The 17,042-nt window shown below is 42.2% G+C and overlaps 1 protein-coding gene across 1 annotated transcript in view; it reads left to right on the plus strand.

Annotated features, from left to right (window-relative positions):
• Positions 1-10,638: 10,638 nt before the first annotated feature.
• The window catches only part of agxta (alanine--glyoxylate and serine--pyruvate aminotransferase a), a 34,588-nt gene continuing 28,184 nt past the window's right edge, over positions 10,639-17,042 (plus strand). Inside the window, exon 1 of the mRNA XM_072255721.1 lies at positions 10,639-11,160. Coding sequence (XP_072111822.1) covers positions 10,852-11,160 — 309 coding nt within the window. The 5' untranslated portion in view covers positions 10,639-10,851. The remainder of the gene's footprint in view (positions 11,161-17,042) is intronic.

Raw genomic sequence — 17,042 nt, forward strand, 5'->3', positions numbered from 1 at the left:
AAAAGTATTCACTCCTTTGGAAGTTTTGTTGTTTTACAACATTGGATTACAATGGATTTAATTTGGCTTTTTATGACACTGACACTTTTGTATCAAAGTTAGAACATTTCTACAAAGTGATCTAAATTAATTACAAATATAAGACCCCAAATAATTGATTGCATAAGTATTTACCCCCTTCAAGTCAGTATTTAGAAGATGCACCTTTGGCAGTAATTACAACCTTGAGTCTGTGTGGATAGGTCTCTATCAGCTTTGCACATCTGGACACTGCAATTTTCCTCCATTCTTCTTTATAAAACTGCTCAAACTCTGTCAGATTGCATGGTGATTGTGAGTGAACAGTCCTTTTCAAGTCCAGCCACAAATTCTCAATTGGATTGAGGTCTGGACTCTGACTTGGCCACTCCAGGACATTAACTTTGTTGCTTTTAAGCCATTCCTGTGTAGCTATGGCTTTATGCTTTGGGTCATTGTCTTGCTGGAAAATAAATCTTCTCCCAAGTCACAGTTCTCTTGCAGACTGTATCAGGTTTTCCTCCAGGATTTCTCTGTATTTTGCTGCATTCAATTTACCCTCTACCTTATCAAGCCTTCCAGGTTCTGGTGCAGTGAATCATCCCCACAGCATGATGCAGCCACCACCATGTTTCATGGTAGGGATTACATATTTTTGATGTTGTGTGGTGTTTGGCTTATGCCAAACATAGCATTTAGTCCGATGGCCAAAAAGCTCAATTTTGGTTTAATTGCACAATAGAACCTTCTTCCAGCTGACTTCAGAGTCTCCCACATTCCTTCTGGCAAACTGTAGCTGAGATTTTATGTGAGTTTTTTTTCAACAGTGGCTTCCTCTTTGCCACTCTCCCATAAAGCTGCAACTGATGAGGCACCTGGGCAACAGTTGTTGTGTACTCAACCTCTCCCATCTCAGATACTGAAGTTTATAACTCTTGCAGAGTAGTTACAGGTCTCTTGGTGGCCTCCCTTACTAGTCTCCTCCTTGTACAGTCTCTGAGTCTTTGATGATGGCCTGCTCTAGGCAGAGTTACAGCTGTGCCATATTCTTTCCATTTCTTGATGACTGAGGGAGGCAGGAGGGGAGTGGGGGGTGGGGTGGGGGTGGAGTGGGCGAGGGGAGAGGGGAGGTGAAGAGGTGGGAGGAGGAGACTTGGGGGAAGGGGGAGAGGGGCTGGGGAGGGGAGGGCGAGAGGCAAGGGGAGAAAAGGAAGGAGGGGAAGGGTGAGAGAGGAGGGCAGAGGGAAGAAGGGGAGTAGGGGATGTATGGGGGAGGGGAAGAAGGAGATGGTATGGGGGAGGGGAAGAAGTGGGATGGCAAGGACTGAAGGAGGGAGAGAGGGGTAGAAAGTGAGAGTTGATGGGTGAGGGAGGGAGAGGAGAGAGTGGAGGGAGAAGTAAGGAGGGGAGGGGAGAGAAAGGAATAGGGAGGGAGAAGAAGGGAAAGTCAGAGAGAGAGGGTTGGGGAGAAGGAGGGTGAAGGAGAGGGGGAAGGGGGTAAGGGGAGGGAGTGAGGAGGAGGGGAAGGAGGGAGTGAGGAGGAGGGGAGAGATGGGAGAGGGAAGTGAGGGGGGAGTGGGCGGGAGAGGGGTTTGGAAGGGGGAGAGAGAAGAGGGAGGGAAAGGAGTGAGGGGGAGAGTGGTCAGGATGGGAAGAGTGAAGGGGTGGGGAGGGGAGATGAGGAGGGGAGGGGGAGAAGGGATGATAAGGGGAAGAGGAAGAGGGATGGCAAGGAGGGAAGGAGCGAGAGAGGGGTAGAAAGTGGGAGTTGAGAGAGGAGGGAGGGAGAGTTGGGGAGAAGGGTGGAAGGAGGAGGGAGAAAGGGGAGAGGGAAAGGGGATGAGAAAGAGAAGGAGGGGAGGAAGAGAATGGTAGGGGGGAAGAATGAGGGAGGGTGAGAGGGGAGTACAATACATAGAACAAAACAGCACAGAAATCAGCCCTTTGGCCCACAATATCTGTGCCACAGAGATGGCGACAGGATTCATGTCGGGGAATGAAGTTGAGCAAAAAAGAAGGAATAAATGCCAGAGTTTAGGGCAGGATTAGGATAGAGGTGAGAGTAAGGCTGTGTAGAATTGATGAAGACAGTAGGATGAACCTGGAGCTTAGTTTGTTAATTTATGAAAGGTCGTGTATCGTTGTCCCAGTGACTATGTAGGTTCTACACACCCACCCCCTCCCACTCCAGCCACCAACCTTCACTGGCAGACAACCTTCCACTCACATCTCAAAAACATGAAGGTTTGTAACGATGGAACATAGAACATAGAAATCTACAGCACATTACAGGCCCTTCGGCTCACAATGTTGTGCCGACCATGTAACCTACTCAAGAAACTGCCTAGAATTTCCCTGCTGCATAGCCCTCTATGTTCCTATAGCTCCATGTACCTATCTAAGAGTCTCTTAAAATACCCTATTGTATCTGCCCCTCCCACTGTTGCTGGTAGCGCATTCCAAGCACTCACCACTCTGCGTGGAAAACATATTCCTGACATCCACCTTGTACCTACTTCCGAGCACCTTAAAACTATGCCCCCTTGTGTTAGCCATTTTAGCCCTGGGAAAAAGCCTCTGGCTATCCATATGATCAATGCCTCTCATCACCTTATACACCTCTATCAGGTCACCTCTCATCCTCCATTGCTCCAAGGAGAAAAGGCCAAATTCATTCAACCTATTCTCATAAGGCACGCTCTCCAATCCAGGAAACATCCTTGTAAATCTCTGCACCCTCTCTGTAAAATCCACATTCCTCCTGTAGTGAGGTGACCAGAAGTGAACACAGTGCTCCAAGTGGGGTCTAATCAGGGTCTTATATAGCCGAAATGTTACCTTATGGCTCCTGAATTCAATCCCATGGTTGATGAAGGCCAGCACACCATACACCTTCTTAACAATATTGTCAACCTGCGCAGCAGCTTTGAAAGTCCTATGGAAATGGACACCAAGATCTTTCGGATCTTCCACACTGCCAAGAGTCTTAACATTAATATTATATTCTGCCTTCAAGTTTGACCTACCGAAATGCACCACTACACACTTATCTGGGTTGAACTCCATCTGCTACTTCTCAGCCCAGTTCTGCATCCTATCACTATTGTGCTGTAACCTACGGCAACCCTCCAGACTATCCCCAACACCCCCAATTTTTGTGTCATCAGCAAACTTACTAACCTACCCTTCTACTTCTTCATCCAGGTTATTTATAAAAATCACAAAGAGGAGGGGTCCCAGAACAGATCGCTGGGGAACACCACTGGTCACTGACCTCCATGCAGAATACGAGCCATCAGCAAGCGCCCCTCCCCCTTTGCCTTCTGTGGGTAAGCCAATTCTGGATCCACAAAGCAAGGCCTCCATGGATCCCATGCCTCATTACTTTCTGAATGAGCCTTGCATCGAGAACCTTATCAAATGCCTTACTGAAATCCATATACACTACATCCACTCTGCTACCTTCATCAGGGGAAAGGTCTAATATTTTATTGAGGAATTATGATACAAGAGAAGCATACAGAACCCAGGAACTTAAGAATATCAACAACTATACATCTCAGGAAAAAGTGCTGAATGGTCAGAATTTCAGTAGAGAGGGGTTTCAGTGAGAAGGCAGCTCTCATGGACTAGGTAAGCTTGCAGAGGGAGTTCATAGGAAATAGCAGGGGAATTAGAGCAAGATGAAAATTTTATATGTTGGCCCAAGGAAGCATTAACAGCAAAGAGGACAAAGGGGAAAAACAGACTCGAGGGGCCCAACTTTATGACAAATGTATAAATGTTAGAGATGATCATTAAAAGTTGTTTTTCAGCATGGAGGCCAGAGATTAGTGGTGTTCAGTTTTGGGACTCCTGTTAATCATTATTTTTATAAATAATGTTATAAATAATTTGCTTGCAAAAGTGCAAAGCTTAATCAGCAAGTTTGCAGATATAACAAATTTGATAGTGAAGAAATGGATTGTAGTTTATAGGGGGATCGTAATCAGTTTGAGAAGTGGACTGAGAAGAGGCAAATGGAATTCATTACAGGTACATTATTGATGAGGCCACACTTGTACAAAGTACAGTTTTGATCACACTGTTATAAAAAAAATGTTGTTAAACTGGAAATAGTGCAGAAAAGATTTACAAGGATGTTGCCAGCATTTGGGGGCCTGAGCTCAGGGAGAGGTTGGCCGGGCTAGGTATCTACTTCTTGAAATGTAGGAGAAGGAGGAGTGTCCTTATAGAAGTCTTTAAAATGATGAGGGCCATAAATAAGGAGGATGGTAGCAAACTTTTCCTCAAAGTTCAAAGTGAATTTATTATCAGATTACATATGCAGTACAACCCTGAGAGTTGTTTACTTGCAGGCATGTTTAGTAAATCCGAGAGACATACTAGAATCAATGAAAGACTGCACCCAACAGGATGGACGAGCAACCGATAAGGGAAAGACAACAAACTGTGCATACAACAAGAGGAGGACGGAGGAATCCAAAAATAAGGGCCAGACATTTAGGGTGAGAGGGGAAAGTTTCAAAAGGGACTTGAGGCACAACTTCTTCACACAGACTGTAGTGAGTGTATGGAATGAGTTGCCAGAGGAAGTGGTTGAGGCAAGTACAGTAGTATTTACTGTAGAGTGCTGTGGTGGATATGGGATAAACGCAGGAAATTGGCACCAGCTGGGTGCACACCATAGTTGACATGAATTGATGGGCTGAAGGGCCTGTTTATTTCTGTATCGGACTGTGACTCTATTAAGCAGAGGAAAGCTGGGGAGGAATAGTGGATAGGTTTAAGAAGGGAATATAGGAGAGTAAAGAAAGGGATCCAGCAATTATCGCTGCAGTCCAGAGTGATCTTGGTATGTAGCAGTCTTGGTGGAAAAGAATAAGGCTTGGTCATAATTTATATGAATTAACTGTATCCATTCAAGTGCACAAACCTCTGTGGCAGGGAAATGCAACTGATTTAAATGCTGGCAGCTCTTGAAATCTAACATATTACACACTCTAAATCTATCCCATTTTAGTTCACTTGGCAGCCTTGGACATATATGTAGCACTATTGAAATCCCATCTTTTCTGTATCACACATGAGGACCATGAGACCATCTGATTTTTGTCTTCATACTCAGGACTCCTTTCTGTATATTTTATTCTTTTTTGGTTTTGTTTCCAAATAATTTTATTTATCTGCATGTGACAGATTGGACTTTGCAAACTTAAACATTGTCCGGATGGAAGGCAGTGATTCCAGTTATTCATCTTTAACCCATTTCATCGAAACTGGGGATGTATTCCAAGATTTTTAATATGGAGAGAGAGTCAGGGTTAGGATATTTGGTTATAAATGATCTGACCTACTTATCACAGTCTGTCATATATTTAAGACAAATCGATACACCAATATCACTCAGATTTTTAACACAAAAGGTATACCCGTATATCCTAGCTTTTCATCTCATGAACTTTTATCTTCCTTATTTACGCAGATAACACAAGCAGTATGCAAACAAAATGCTGGTAAACTGACCTCTGTGTAGGTTTAGCAACAATTAGGAATTGAAAAATGTTTCCAAAGCATGAAAAGAATGCGTTGATATGTGAGGAATCTGTTAAGGACATCTGTATTTGTAAGTAAAATTGTGGTGGAGTCCAAAGAATAAATCAGTAGATTTTCCACAAGAGCCAATACCAAAGTCCTGTTAATGCTTGTTAAGTCTGACAAAACAATAAACCAAAAATATAGACAAAAAGGCATATAAAATATTTTTTCTATGATGGGGAAATCGGCAGTGGCAGGCCTGATGAGGACTTTACTGTGACAAGCATGGTTGGAGTAAGTTGGCAAGAGCTGATGGGGTATTGCAGTGGAAAGTGGGAGGTCAGGTTCAGAACTAATATTTTCACATATTAAGTGTAGCAAAGAATTACAAAGGCAAATGGTATGCTGGCTTTTATTACGAGAGTACTGGAGTACAAAAGTAAAGATGTCTTATTACAATTATCTTGGTTACAACTAGAGTATTGAGTATGGTTTTGGTTCCCTTATCTAAAAGAGATCAGAATCAGATCCATTATCAGTAATACACGATGTGAAATTTGTTGCTTTGGTGCAGCAATACAGTGTAAAACATAAAATTACCATAAATTACAAAAATTAAATAAGGCACAAGAGGAATGATGAGTTAGTGTTCACGAGCTCATTCACTGTTCAGAGAACTGATGGTGAAGTGTTCCTAGATCACTGAGGGTGAATCTTCAGGCTCCTGTACCTCCTCCCCGGTGGTAGTAATGAGGAGAGGGCATGCCCCAGATGATGAAGACCCTTCCAGATGGATGCCACCTTCCTGCAGCTCTACCTCTTGAGGCTGTTCTTGATGATGGGAGGGTTGTCCCTGTGATGGAGCTGGCTGGTGCAGTAGCCCAGTGTGCAGCAGAGATTCACCAGACTGGTTCTAAGGATAGCAGAATTCTGTATAAAAAGAGACCAAGTTGACTATTTGCAGACTGGATATTGAAATTTTTACTGTTGGACTTCGGCCACATTCCACCGTGATACAACACTTGGCGGCGCGGGAGGTCGTTCCTGCCTGTGGCCATCGAACGTGCAGCTCCTCCCGCGGAGGGTCAGACACCCTGAGCCAATAGACTGGTCCTGGACTTATTTTCCATCTGGCATAGTTTGCATTTTGTTGTTTGATTGTTGTGGTTTTTGTATTGCTATATTTACGCTCTATTCTTGTTTGGTGCGGCTGTAACGAAACCAGATTTCCCTCGGGATTAATAAAGTATATCTATCTATGTATAGGTCTAGAATTTAGAAGAATTAGAGATGTCATGAAAAATAGAAAACTCTTAAGGGATTGACAAGTTGGATGCAAGGGCTATCTTTTAGAGCAAGGGGTTCTCTTGTTAAAGAAAGGGAGTAGAGATAACCCAGGAAGTTATAAGCCAATGAGTCTTACTTCAGTGGTTGTAGTTGATGGAGAAGATCCTGAGAGGCAGGATTTATGAACATTTGGGGAGGCATAATATGATTAGGAATAGTCAGCATGGCTTTGTCAAAGGCAGGTTGTGCCTTACGAGCCTGATTAAAGTTTTTGAGGATGTGACCAAACACATTGTTGAAGGTAGAGCAGTAGAAGTAGTACATATGGATTTCAGTAAAGTATTTGATAAGGTATCCCATGCAAGATTTATTGAGAAAGTAAGGAGGCATGGAATCCAAGGGGACCTTGCTTTGTGGATCCAGAACTGGCTTGCCCACAGAAGGCAAAGAGTGGTTGTAGACGGTTCAAGTTTTGCATGTAGGTCAGTGATCAGTGGTGTACCTCAAGGATCTGTTCTGGGACCCCTACTCTTCATGATTTTTATAAATCACCTGGATGAGGAAGTGGAGGGATGGGTTAGCAAATTTGTTGATGACACAAAGGTTGGGTGTGTTGTGGATAGCGTGGAGGGCTGTCAGAGGTTACAGCGGGGCATTGATAGGATGCAAAACTGGGCTGAGAAGTGGCAGATGGAGTTCAACCCAGGTATTGGTTCATTTTGGTAGATCAAATATGATGGCAGAATATAGTATTAATGGTAAGACTCTTGGCAGTGTGGAGGATCAGAGGGATCTTGGGGTCCGAGTCCATAGGACACTCGAAGCTGCTGTGCAGGTTGACTCTGTGGTTAAGAAGACATACAAGCATTGGCCTTCATCAATCGTGGAATTGAGTTTAAGAGTTGAGAGGTAATATTGGAGCTATATAGGACCCTGGTCAGACCCAACTTGGAGTACTGTGCTTAGTTCTGGTCGCCTCACTACAGGAAGGATGTGGAAACTACAGAAAAGGTGCAGAGGAGATTTAGCAGGACGTTGCCTGGATTGGGGAGCATGCCTTATGGGAATAGGGTGAATGAACTTGGCCTTTTCTCCTTGGAGCAACGGACGATAAGAGATGACCTAACAGAGGAGTATAAGATGATGAGAGTCATTGAACATGTGGATAATCAGAGGCTTTTTCCCAGAGTTGAAATGGCTAACATGAGAGGGGACAGTATTAAGGTGCTTGGAAGTAGGTACAGAGGAGATGTCGGGGTAAGTTTTTTTACGCATAGAGTGGTGAGTGCGTGGAATGGGCTGCCAGCAACAGTGGTGGAGGCGGATACGATAGGGTTTTAAGAGACTCCTGGATAGGTACATGGAGCTTAGAAAAATAGAGGGCTGTGGGCAACCCTAGGTAATTTCTAAAGTAAGTACATGTTCGGCACAGCTTTGTGGGCTGATGGGCCTGTATTGTGCTGTAGGTTTTCTATGGTTCTATGTTTCTATGTTTTCATTCCTGGAGAATCCAGAATCAGGGATCATGGTTTCTGAATAAAACGTTGGCTATTTAAGACTGAAGTAAGCAAAAGATTTTGGCGAAGATGGTGAATCTTTGGAATTCTCTACAGATGGTGTAGGTGGTGTGATTGAGTTTATTCAAAACAACAATCAAAGGGTAAGAAGAAGATGCAGGAAAATAGCACTGAGGTGGAGGATTTGTCATAATTAATGTCAGGCGAGTTGCAGCTAGTCTACTGCTCTTCTTATTTCTTATGGTCTTCAACAGTTGTGACCTAATGTGGAGAATTGTGTCAAGGGTGCAAGGAGCTCATAGCCCCCAGCCGTGTCTAGTCAAACTCCAGGATGGATATGAACTGACCAGGAAATCATTAAAATTGCATTTTAGTCAAGCTTAAAGCTATAAAGATATGACAGAGATAGAGACCATCAATATTACAGAAGTGCTAGTAGCTGTGGGAGAGGTTGAGTTGAGGTGTACCTGGGATTACTCAGACTCAAATATAACAAGTTAGTGGAATTTCAGCCGAAAAACAATAGCTCATCTGTTTTGGATACCACACAAACTAAAGAGTAAATCAGACAGAGTCAAAGGAGGGGCATATCATTAATGTACTGTGCACTGAGATCTGCGATGCTTTTGCTTGGTATCACCATGAGATAATATGTAGGTAGGAAAAGAATAGAAATTTGTGTGTTGCAGTGGTTACAGTTGCAGATGTGGGAAAAGAAGCTACTGTAGCCAATTCCCTCCACGGTACTGGATAGATACAAGTGGATAATATTTAATTTTAAAATTATATTCTGATCAGTCATGTGCCAGTTTGCTAACATGCTTATTATAATGAAAGGTCTGTAATGGATTGTTTTGAGAGTATGTGGTAACTGCCCTATAGAATGCCTACTTCATCTCCATCATGATTTTGTTGCAATCCTGAGCATAACCTTGCGTTGAAGTATGTTTACCAGTACATTGTGTAATAACAATCATCTCTAGGTCTAAGAGTTAGCAGTTGCAATTTTTCCTTCTTTCAAACCATCCAGTGAAAGCTCCAAATATGTAATGCTCAGGAAACTTTCACAAAGGTGAGTATTTCTAATCACATGAGTGAAAATCAATCCAAAGTTGCTCCAAATCTAAAATAAAAACAGAAAGTGCTCAGTAGCGTAGGCTGCAGCTGTCGTAAAAGAAACTATTAATTTTTCAGGTTGGTAACTCTTTGTCAGGCAATTATTTCCAGCATTTTCTGTTTTTATTTCTAATAATATATGTGAATCAAAAATATTTTGAAGCAGATCTTCATAGAAAGCACTGCTTGGATTATTCAGGATTTTGCAATAACTTTGTCATCATCAACAAGTCTTGTGGTTCCTTCAACTGCTGCTCTCTGTGAGGCTTTTGAATAGGTGGCCAATAAACAGCCTCCTATGATTTGGTTCTCAGATCCCTTCACTCAATGTCCGCAATACTGAGAGCAATATGATTACATTCACATACTACAGTTGTCATTTTTCATTTCACGTCTGTGTATGTGTTTTTTTCCCACTTTGTCTCCTTTATTGCACACATCAAACTTTAAGTAATGACTCATAGACCCTTTGAGGAATAGGAAAACAGGCTGAGGAGGTAGTGGAGTGGAGCAGTGTTAGCCTTAATGTAGAAGCTGACCATGTGCAGATTTAAAAAAGAGAGTATGGTTCAAACATTTGGAGGTAATACTTTTGCTGTAACTTTCAATGAGAGACAAGAAGGATCCCCTTAAAGAACAGTGGAGACCCTTATTCATGTCTGCAGTTTGTACCCGTGGAATTTCAGTATGATTATAGATAATTATGGAAATTTCCCAAAAACATGTCAAATTATACAAAGACAAATTTTTTTTAACTGGGAGAATGCCCCTGCTAAACCAGCCTGGCTCCAGTCCATTTACCTGACTCATCCCATGTGCTCCACAGCCAGTCAGCAACAGTCTTTGGGCCACCGCCTCTATATACCTGTAGATGATCGGCATGAGACAAATAAACAACTGGTCATTTCGCTCACAGAAAGACGCATGAGTTACCTTCAAACCTCTATAAAAGTACACGTTTTGGCAAATAACCACTTCTGATTTTGCAACCATAATCTTCAGAATGGGATAATAGATAGCATCTCTCTCAGAAGCTGGGCTAATTTATTAATTAACAATGTATTTGTTTGAATAAGTAACCATTAATCAGAATGTTTTCTTTCAGTTCGAGTTATTTATTGATAAGGGGTCTAGTTGATCCTTTTCTGTGTAATCAAATCAGTTTCATTTCCTTTTTAGATTTCTCTTCAAGCTTGCAGGACCTGGGAGACAGAGTAGATTGGAAAGTATTTAAAAAGCTTCTACGTAAATTGGAGGGTTAAGGTGAACAGGTCACTGCTTGTGAGGTCACATACCTTTATTCTCATTTGCAAAACAGCAGAAAAATAATCAAAGGCTCAGTTGTAGGGGTGATTGCTGAGTGTGCTCCTGTGTGATGTTTTCAGCAATGACTGGGTCTGTACTGCGGAGTGCCGTTGTGAATCGGTTGACAACCTGTGGTCTCCTGGCTCAGGCTGAGCGAAGCTCTAGTCCCCTTACACAACTGGGCTCCCAGTACAGGTTGTTCAGCCACAGCATGTCAGCCTATGCTGAACTTACAGTGCCTCCACCATCAACCCTCTTTAAACCTCTGGTTGTTCCCAAAAAACTCCTGCTGGGACCAGGACCATCCAATATCCCTGCTCGGGTCCAGGAGGCAGGGGGCATGCAGGTCATTGGACACATGCACACTGAGATTTTTCAGGTAATTTTTAAAAATTTCTGTTTGTTTTGTACGCCTTCTGAAAATAAGTGTTTGCTTGAAACTGTGATAAATTGCTGTACAATGCAAATTTTTGTAAACAGTTTTAAATACACAGTAATCTGTGGGAAACAAAAGAGAAAGAAGTTTGCAATATTACCATTGAGCAATAAAAATTTCTGTAGTGAACAACAAAATCATCAGGGTCTGTGAATGATTTAGAAATGTTTTATCAACACTCTAATGAATAGAACTTTGTCTCGACGGGGCTGGTTGATTGTGAACAGTGGTGACGGAGTCTTGCGAGGACAGAGAGCGGGAGTTAAGTGTGGAGCTCACTGGAAAATGGCAAAGAGAGGGAGAACATCAAGGAAAGAGCCAAGCTGTTGAAGGAAGTTTTTGGCGAGAGTGGAAGTGAACTAGAGATGGAGGTTGGCGGGAAAGAGGAACGGAATGGAAAGAGGAAGAAAAGAAAACAGAAGTACGGGATATCAAACTCTGAGGAGTCAGTGGATGACCAAAACAGGACAGCAAAACAATGGAAAGAAGATGAGATTCAAGCAATTATAAAACTAAGCGAGGACGGGGTGTCTTTTGGTGAGTGGAACCCGATTCGTTTGACGAAGATGCTCAACAAAATTATAGGCGAGGTTAAAAGAGCAAAGATTTTACAAAATGGATCGCTATTAGTGATTTGTCAGGATAGTGCTCAGCAAGGCAAGATTAAGTAAAATAGACGGCAAAAAGTACAATGCTCAATATCCAACAATAGAAGGTGGACTAGAGGAGTTATTTCCGGGATACCAACAAAAGTTACTATGGATGAGATTAAACAGAACATAAAAGGAGCAAAAATTATTGAGGCCAAATGTTTGAAAGTTACAAGAAACGGGGAAAAGAGTGATAGTTTATTGGTAATGATTAACTTTGATGAAGAGGGATTGCCGACTAACGTTCACTTAGGGTATATATGTTATGCGGTTAGAATATATATATATACCACTGCCTTTAAAATGCTATAAGTGTCAGAAATTCGGGCACATTGCGGCGGTCTGCAGAGGAAAACAAAGATGTGGGAGATGTGCTGCAGAACATGAATACGGGAAATGTGAAGCGGGCGCTAGGCTGAAATGCTGCAATTGTGGCGAGGATCACAGCGCAGCTTGTCGAGGGTGCACTTGCAGCAAGAAGGCCGCTGAGATACAACATGCAAAAGCAACTCAAGGAATCAGTTATGCAGAGGCAGTGAAAGAAGTTGCTGGAAAAAAGGCTGTCAAGCAAACAGATACAGGGAATAATACACTTGTGAATTGTGAGGGCTGTAATATGAAAAATAAGGATACACTATGAATGAGTAGAAAGGATTTTGTACTTTTTATGGCAGATGCTGGTGGAATTTTTATGGTAGAATTGTTCAGTGCAAACAAGAAAAAGAACTGAAAAAATTAGAATTACAGTCAAGTCTACAGAAAAGTATCTTGGTATTAAAGGGATTAGGTGGGAAGAAGTCAAAGAAATGCTGAATGGAGGAACCAACAGTTCACAGGCAAGGGAGATGGAATCTTAATGGCAGTGTATTTATCGCAAATGGTCAAGAGTTTAAGAAATATGTATCAGAACTTAAGGAAAATCCTCAGACTTTATGGTTGAAACCCGGGGTAAATGTGCAGAACTCCAATAACAAATAGAAGTACCCGACAAGAACAACTGTGAGTTGGAAAAGAGATTGGAAAATGGAGGAAATTATTACAAGGATACAAAAGGAAAAGGAATTTGTTGCAAAATGAATTATCTATGTTCAGATTATAATATGAAAACATGGAAGCAAATGAAGAAGAACTCCGAGGTCTCAGTAAACAACTGCAGGCTACAATCCAAGAAAAGGAAAACCTGAAAAAGCAGATAGACTTGGAAAAACAGCAATTTTAAAAGTATAACGTGCGATAATTATTATTCTTTAACAAGAAGATTTTAGTCTTACAAGTAATGTAGATGAAATCAATGTAAGTGAGGTAATGCAACTACATGAAAACATGACAAAATTAAGGAAGAATAGCAGTTTGCAGCATTATCTAATGAGCACATTAAGCACTCACGAGGAACTGCAACTACAGAGTGATGCTAATAGAGAACTGCAAGCTGAACTAGATTGTCTAAAGTAGAGAACTCCAGGACATATTTGGTTGGAACACCACAAGTCTAGCAGGTGGCGGTAATGCACTGAAAAACTGGTTGTCAACTGCCATAAAACAAAAAAGAAGAAGAACATAGAATAGTACAGCACATTACAGGCCCTTCGGCCAACAATGTTGTGCCGACCCTCAAACCCTGCCTCCCATATAACCCCCCACCTTAAATTCCTCCATATACCTGTCTAGTAGTCTCTTAAACTTCACGAGTGTATCTGCCTCCACCACTGACTCAGGCAGTGCATTCCACGCACCAACCACTCTCTGAGTAAAAAACCTTCCTCTAATATCCCCCTTGAACTTCCCACCCCTTACCTTAAAGCCATGTCCTCTTGTATTGAGCAGTGGTGCCCTGGGGAAGAGGCGCTGGCTATCCGCTCTATCTATTCCTCTTATTATCTTATACACCTCTATCATGTCCCCTCTCATCCTCCTTCTCTCCAAAGAGTAAAGCCCTAGCTCCCTTAATCTCTGATCATAATGCATACTCTCTAAACCAGGCAGCATCCTGGTAAATCTCCTCTGTACCCTTTCCAATGCTTCCACATCCTTCCTATAGTGAGGCAACCAGAACTGGACCCAGTACTCCAAATGTGGCCTAACCAGAGTTTTATAGAGCTGCATCATTACATCGCGACTCTTAAACTCTATCCCTTGCTTATGAAAGCTAACACCCCAGAAGCTTTCTTAACTACTCTATCTACCTGTGCGGCAACTTTCAGGGATCTGTGGACATGTACCCCCAGATCCCTCTGCTCCTCCAGGCTACCAAGTATCCTGCCATTTACTTTGTACTCTGCCTTAGAGTTTGTCCTTCCAAAGTGTACCACCTCACTCTTCTCTGGGCTGAACTCCATCTGCCACTTCTCAGCCCACTTCTGCATCCTATCAATGTCTCTCTGCAATCTGCGACAATCCTCTGCACTATCCACAACACCACCAACCTTTGTGTCGTCTGCAAACTTGCCAACCCACCCTTCTACCCCCACATCCAGGTCATTAATAAAAATCATGAAAAGTAGAGGTCCCAGAACAGATACTTGTAGGACACCACTAGTCACAATCCTCCAATCTGAATGTACTCCCTCCACCATGACCCTCTGCCTTCTTCAGGCAAGCCAATTCTGAATCCACCTAGCCAAACTTCCCTGGATCCCATGCCTTCTGACTTTCTGAATAAGCCCACCGTGTGGAACCTTGTCAAATGCCTTACTAAAATCCATGTAGATCACATCCACTGCACTACCCTCATCTATATGCCTGGTCACCTCCTCAAAGAACTCTATCAGGCTTGTTAGACACGATTTGCCCTTCACAAAGCCATGCTGACTGTCTCTGATCAGACCATGATTCTCTAAATGCCCATAGATCCTATCTCTAAGAATCTTTTCCAACAGCTTTCCCACCACAGATGTAAGGCTCACTGAAGAAGAACTTTGTCTCAGGTAGTCATATAAAATACATAGTACTAGGTTTCAGACAAGTGTCTGACAGGCGACTTCATTGTTTTGTAATGCTGGATTTTGACACTTCTTCATGTTTTAAACCTCATAGCTTGGGCCACCTCAGTACAAACAAAGTAATTGATGCAATTATGTGTCCTGAGATAGCCCAGGGCCAGTACTTGGACACAGTAATGTGAACTGAAGTGGCCCAGGGCCAGTATTATTAAACAAGAGAAAATCTGCAGATGCCAGAAATCCAAGCAACACACATGAAATGCTGGAAGAACTCAGCATGCCAAGCAACATCTATGAAGAAAAGTACAGTTGAGATTATGGGCCAACACCCTTCCTGCTGAAGGGTCTAGACCCAAAATGTCGACAGTATTTTTTTTTCCCATAGATGCTACCTGGCCTGCTCTGTTTCTCCAGCATCTTGTGTGTTGCCAGTATTGATACGTTTCTTGGTGTTCATTGATCCGGTCTTATAATAATTTGATGCATTGTTTGCCTGTTGGCTCTTTGTTCTTCATACAATCTTGCTGTTTGGTCTTGTCACCTGCCTTGTTGACAGAAATATTGTTCACTAAATTAACTCATGAATCAGACCACATGGACCCCTCGATGGGGGATCTTTTGAAGTTATAATATCATGCTGTATGATATTATAACTTATAGATTCATACAGCATGAGATAAATGCCCTTCAGCTGATAATTGTCCATGCTGGCCTGGATGTGTATTCAAGCTGATTCCACATCCCAGCATGTGGCTCATATCCCTCTGAACTCTTGTCATCCATGTACATATCCACATAGCACTTAAAAATGTTAATGTTCCTGCCTCACACCAGGAATTCTGCAGATGCTGGAATTTCAAGCAACACACATAAAAGTTGCTGGTGAACGCAGCAGGTCAGGCAGCATATCTAGGAAGAGGTACAGTCGATGTTTCGGGCCGAGACCCTTCGTCACGACTAACTGAAGGAAGAGTTAGTAAGAGATTTGAAAGTGGGAAGGGGAGGGGGAGATCTGAAATAGTAGGAAAAGACAGGAGGGGGAGGGATGGAGCCAAGATCTGGACAGGTGATTGACAAAGGGGATATGAGAGGATCATGGGACAGGAGGCCTAGGGAGAAAGAAAGGGGGAGGGGATGCCCAGAGGATGGGCAAGGGGTACAGTCAGAGGGACAGAGGGAGAAAAAGGAGAAAAAAGAGAGAGAGAGAGAGAGAAAGAAAAAAAAAAGTATCGGATGGGGTACGAGGGGGAGGTGGGGCATTAGCGAAAGTTAGAGAAGTCGATGTTCATGCCATCAGGTTGGAGGCTACCCAGACGGAATATAAGGTGTTGTCCTCCAGCCTGAGTGTGGCTTCATCTTTACTGTAGAGGAGGCCGTGGATAGACATATCAGAGTGTGAATGGGATGTGGAATTAAAAATGGATCTCCCAGTGGCCACACATTTTAATTCCATGTCCCACTATTAGTATTAAACATTTAAAAAGACAATTGAAGGATAACATCACTTCCAAATAGTATTATTACTGTAACTGTTTACTATCCAAACACTGATGTGTATACCTGGTCTGCGAAGACTTCAATATGTGTCATTCAACATTATGTGTTTTCGCAATTGTCGAGCTGGCACCAAACCAACATGAGATGTTGTGAAAAAAAATTGTTTGCTGCTTCATTTGGCAGGAAAACAAGAATCATTATGTATCTTTTTATTATGGATGGGATTTAAAGAATTGAGGAACAGGGCTGCATGTTGTGTGGCAACAGAATGTTAGCATGTGTCACCTTGGGCATGTGTGCCATAGGTTCGCCATCCCTGTCGAATCTTTCCACTTGTGGGGACGTGCAATATGAGACATTTGTTGTGCATTTAATATTTCAATAATCTTGTATATGTATTGGTTAATTAAGCATTCTTGTTCATTTAAATAATTCATTATGGGTCATATGTATAAATATGTGAATTGTATACATCATTAAGCTATCACGTGTTATGTATGCACCTAGCTTAAAGTAAAGATGACGTTAGACTCACATTTCAAACTCTTTTGTCTTCCTTTGAATTAGTTTAATGTTTTGAAGTTACAAAATGTAACAATGTTTACCAGGAAATCAGAAATCAATGACAGTTTATATAAAACTGCCACAGGATCTGATTAAGATATCTAAGGTAGATACAAAGAAGGCAGCAATGAACAGTTATTTTGTAATTGCAAGATGAGAGAAAACTTATGTGAAT

This window comes from Mobula birostris, chromosome 4 (genome assembly GCF_030028105.1).
Source record: "Mobula birostris isolate sMobBir1 chromosome 4, sMobBir1.hap1, whole genome shotgun sequence".
Taxonomy (NCBI): domain Eukaryota; kingdom Metazoa; phylum Chordata; class Chondrichthyes; order Myliobatiformes; family Myliobatidae; genus Mobula; species Mobula birostris.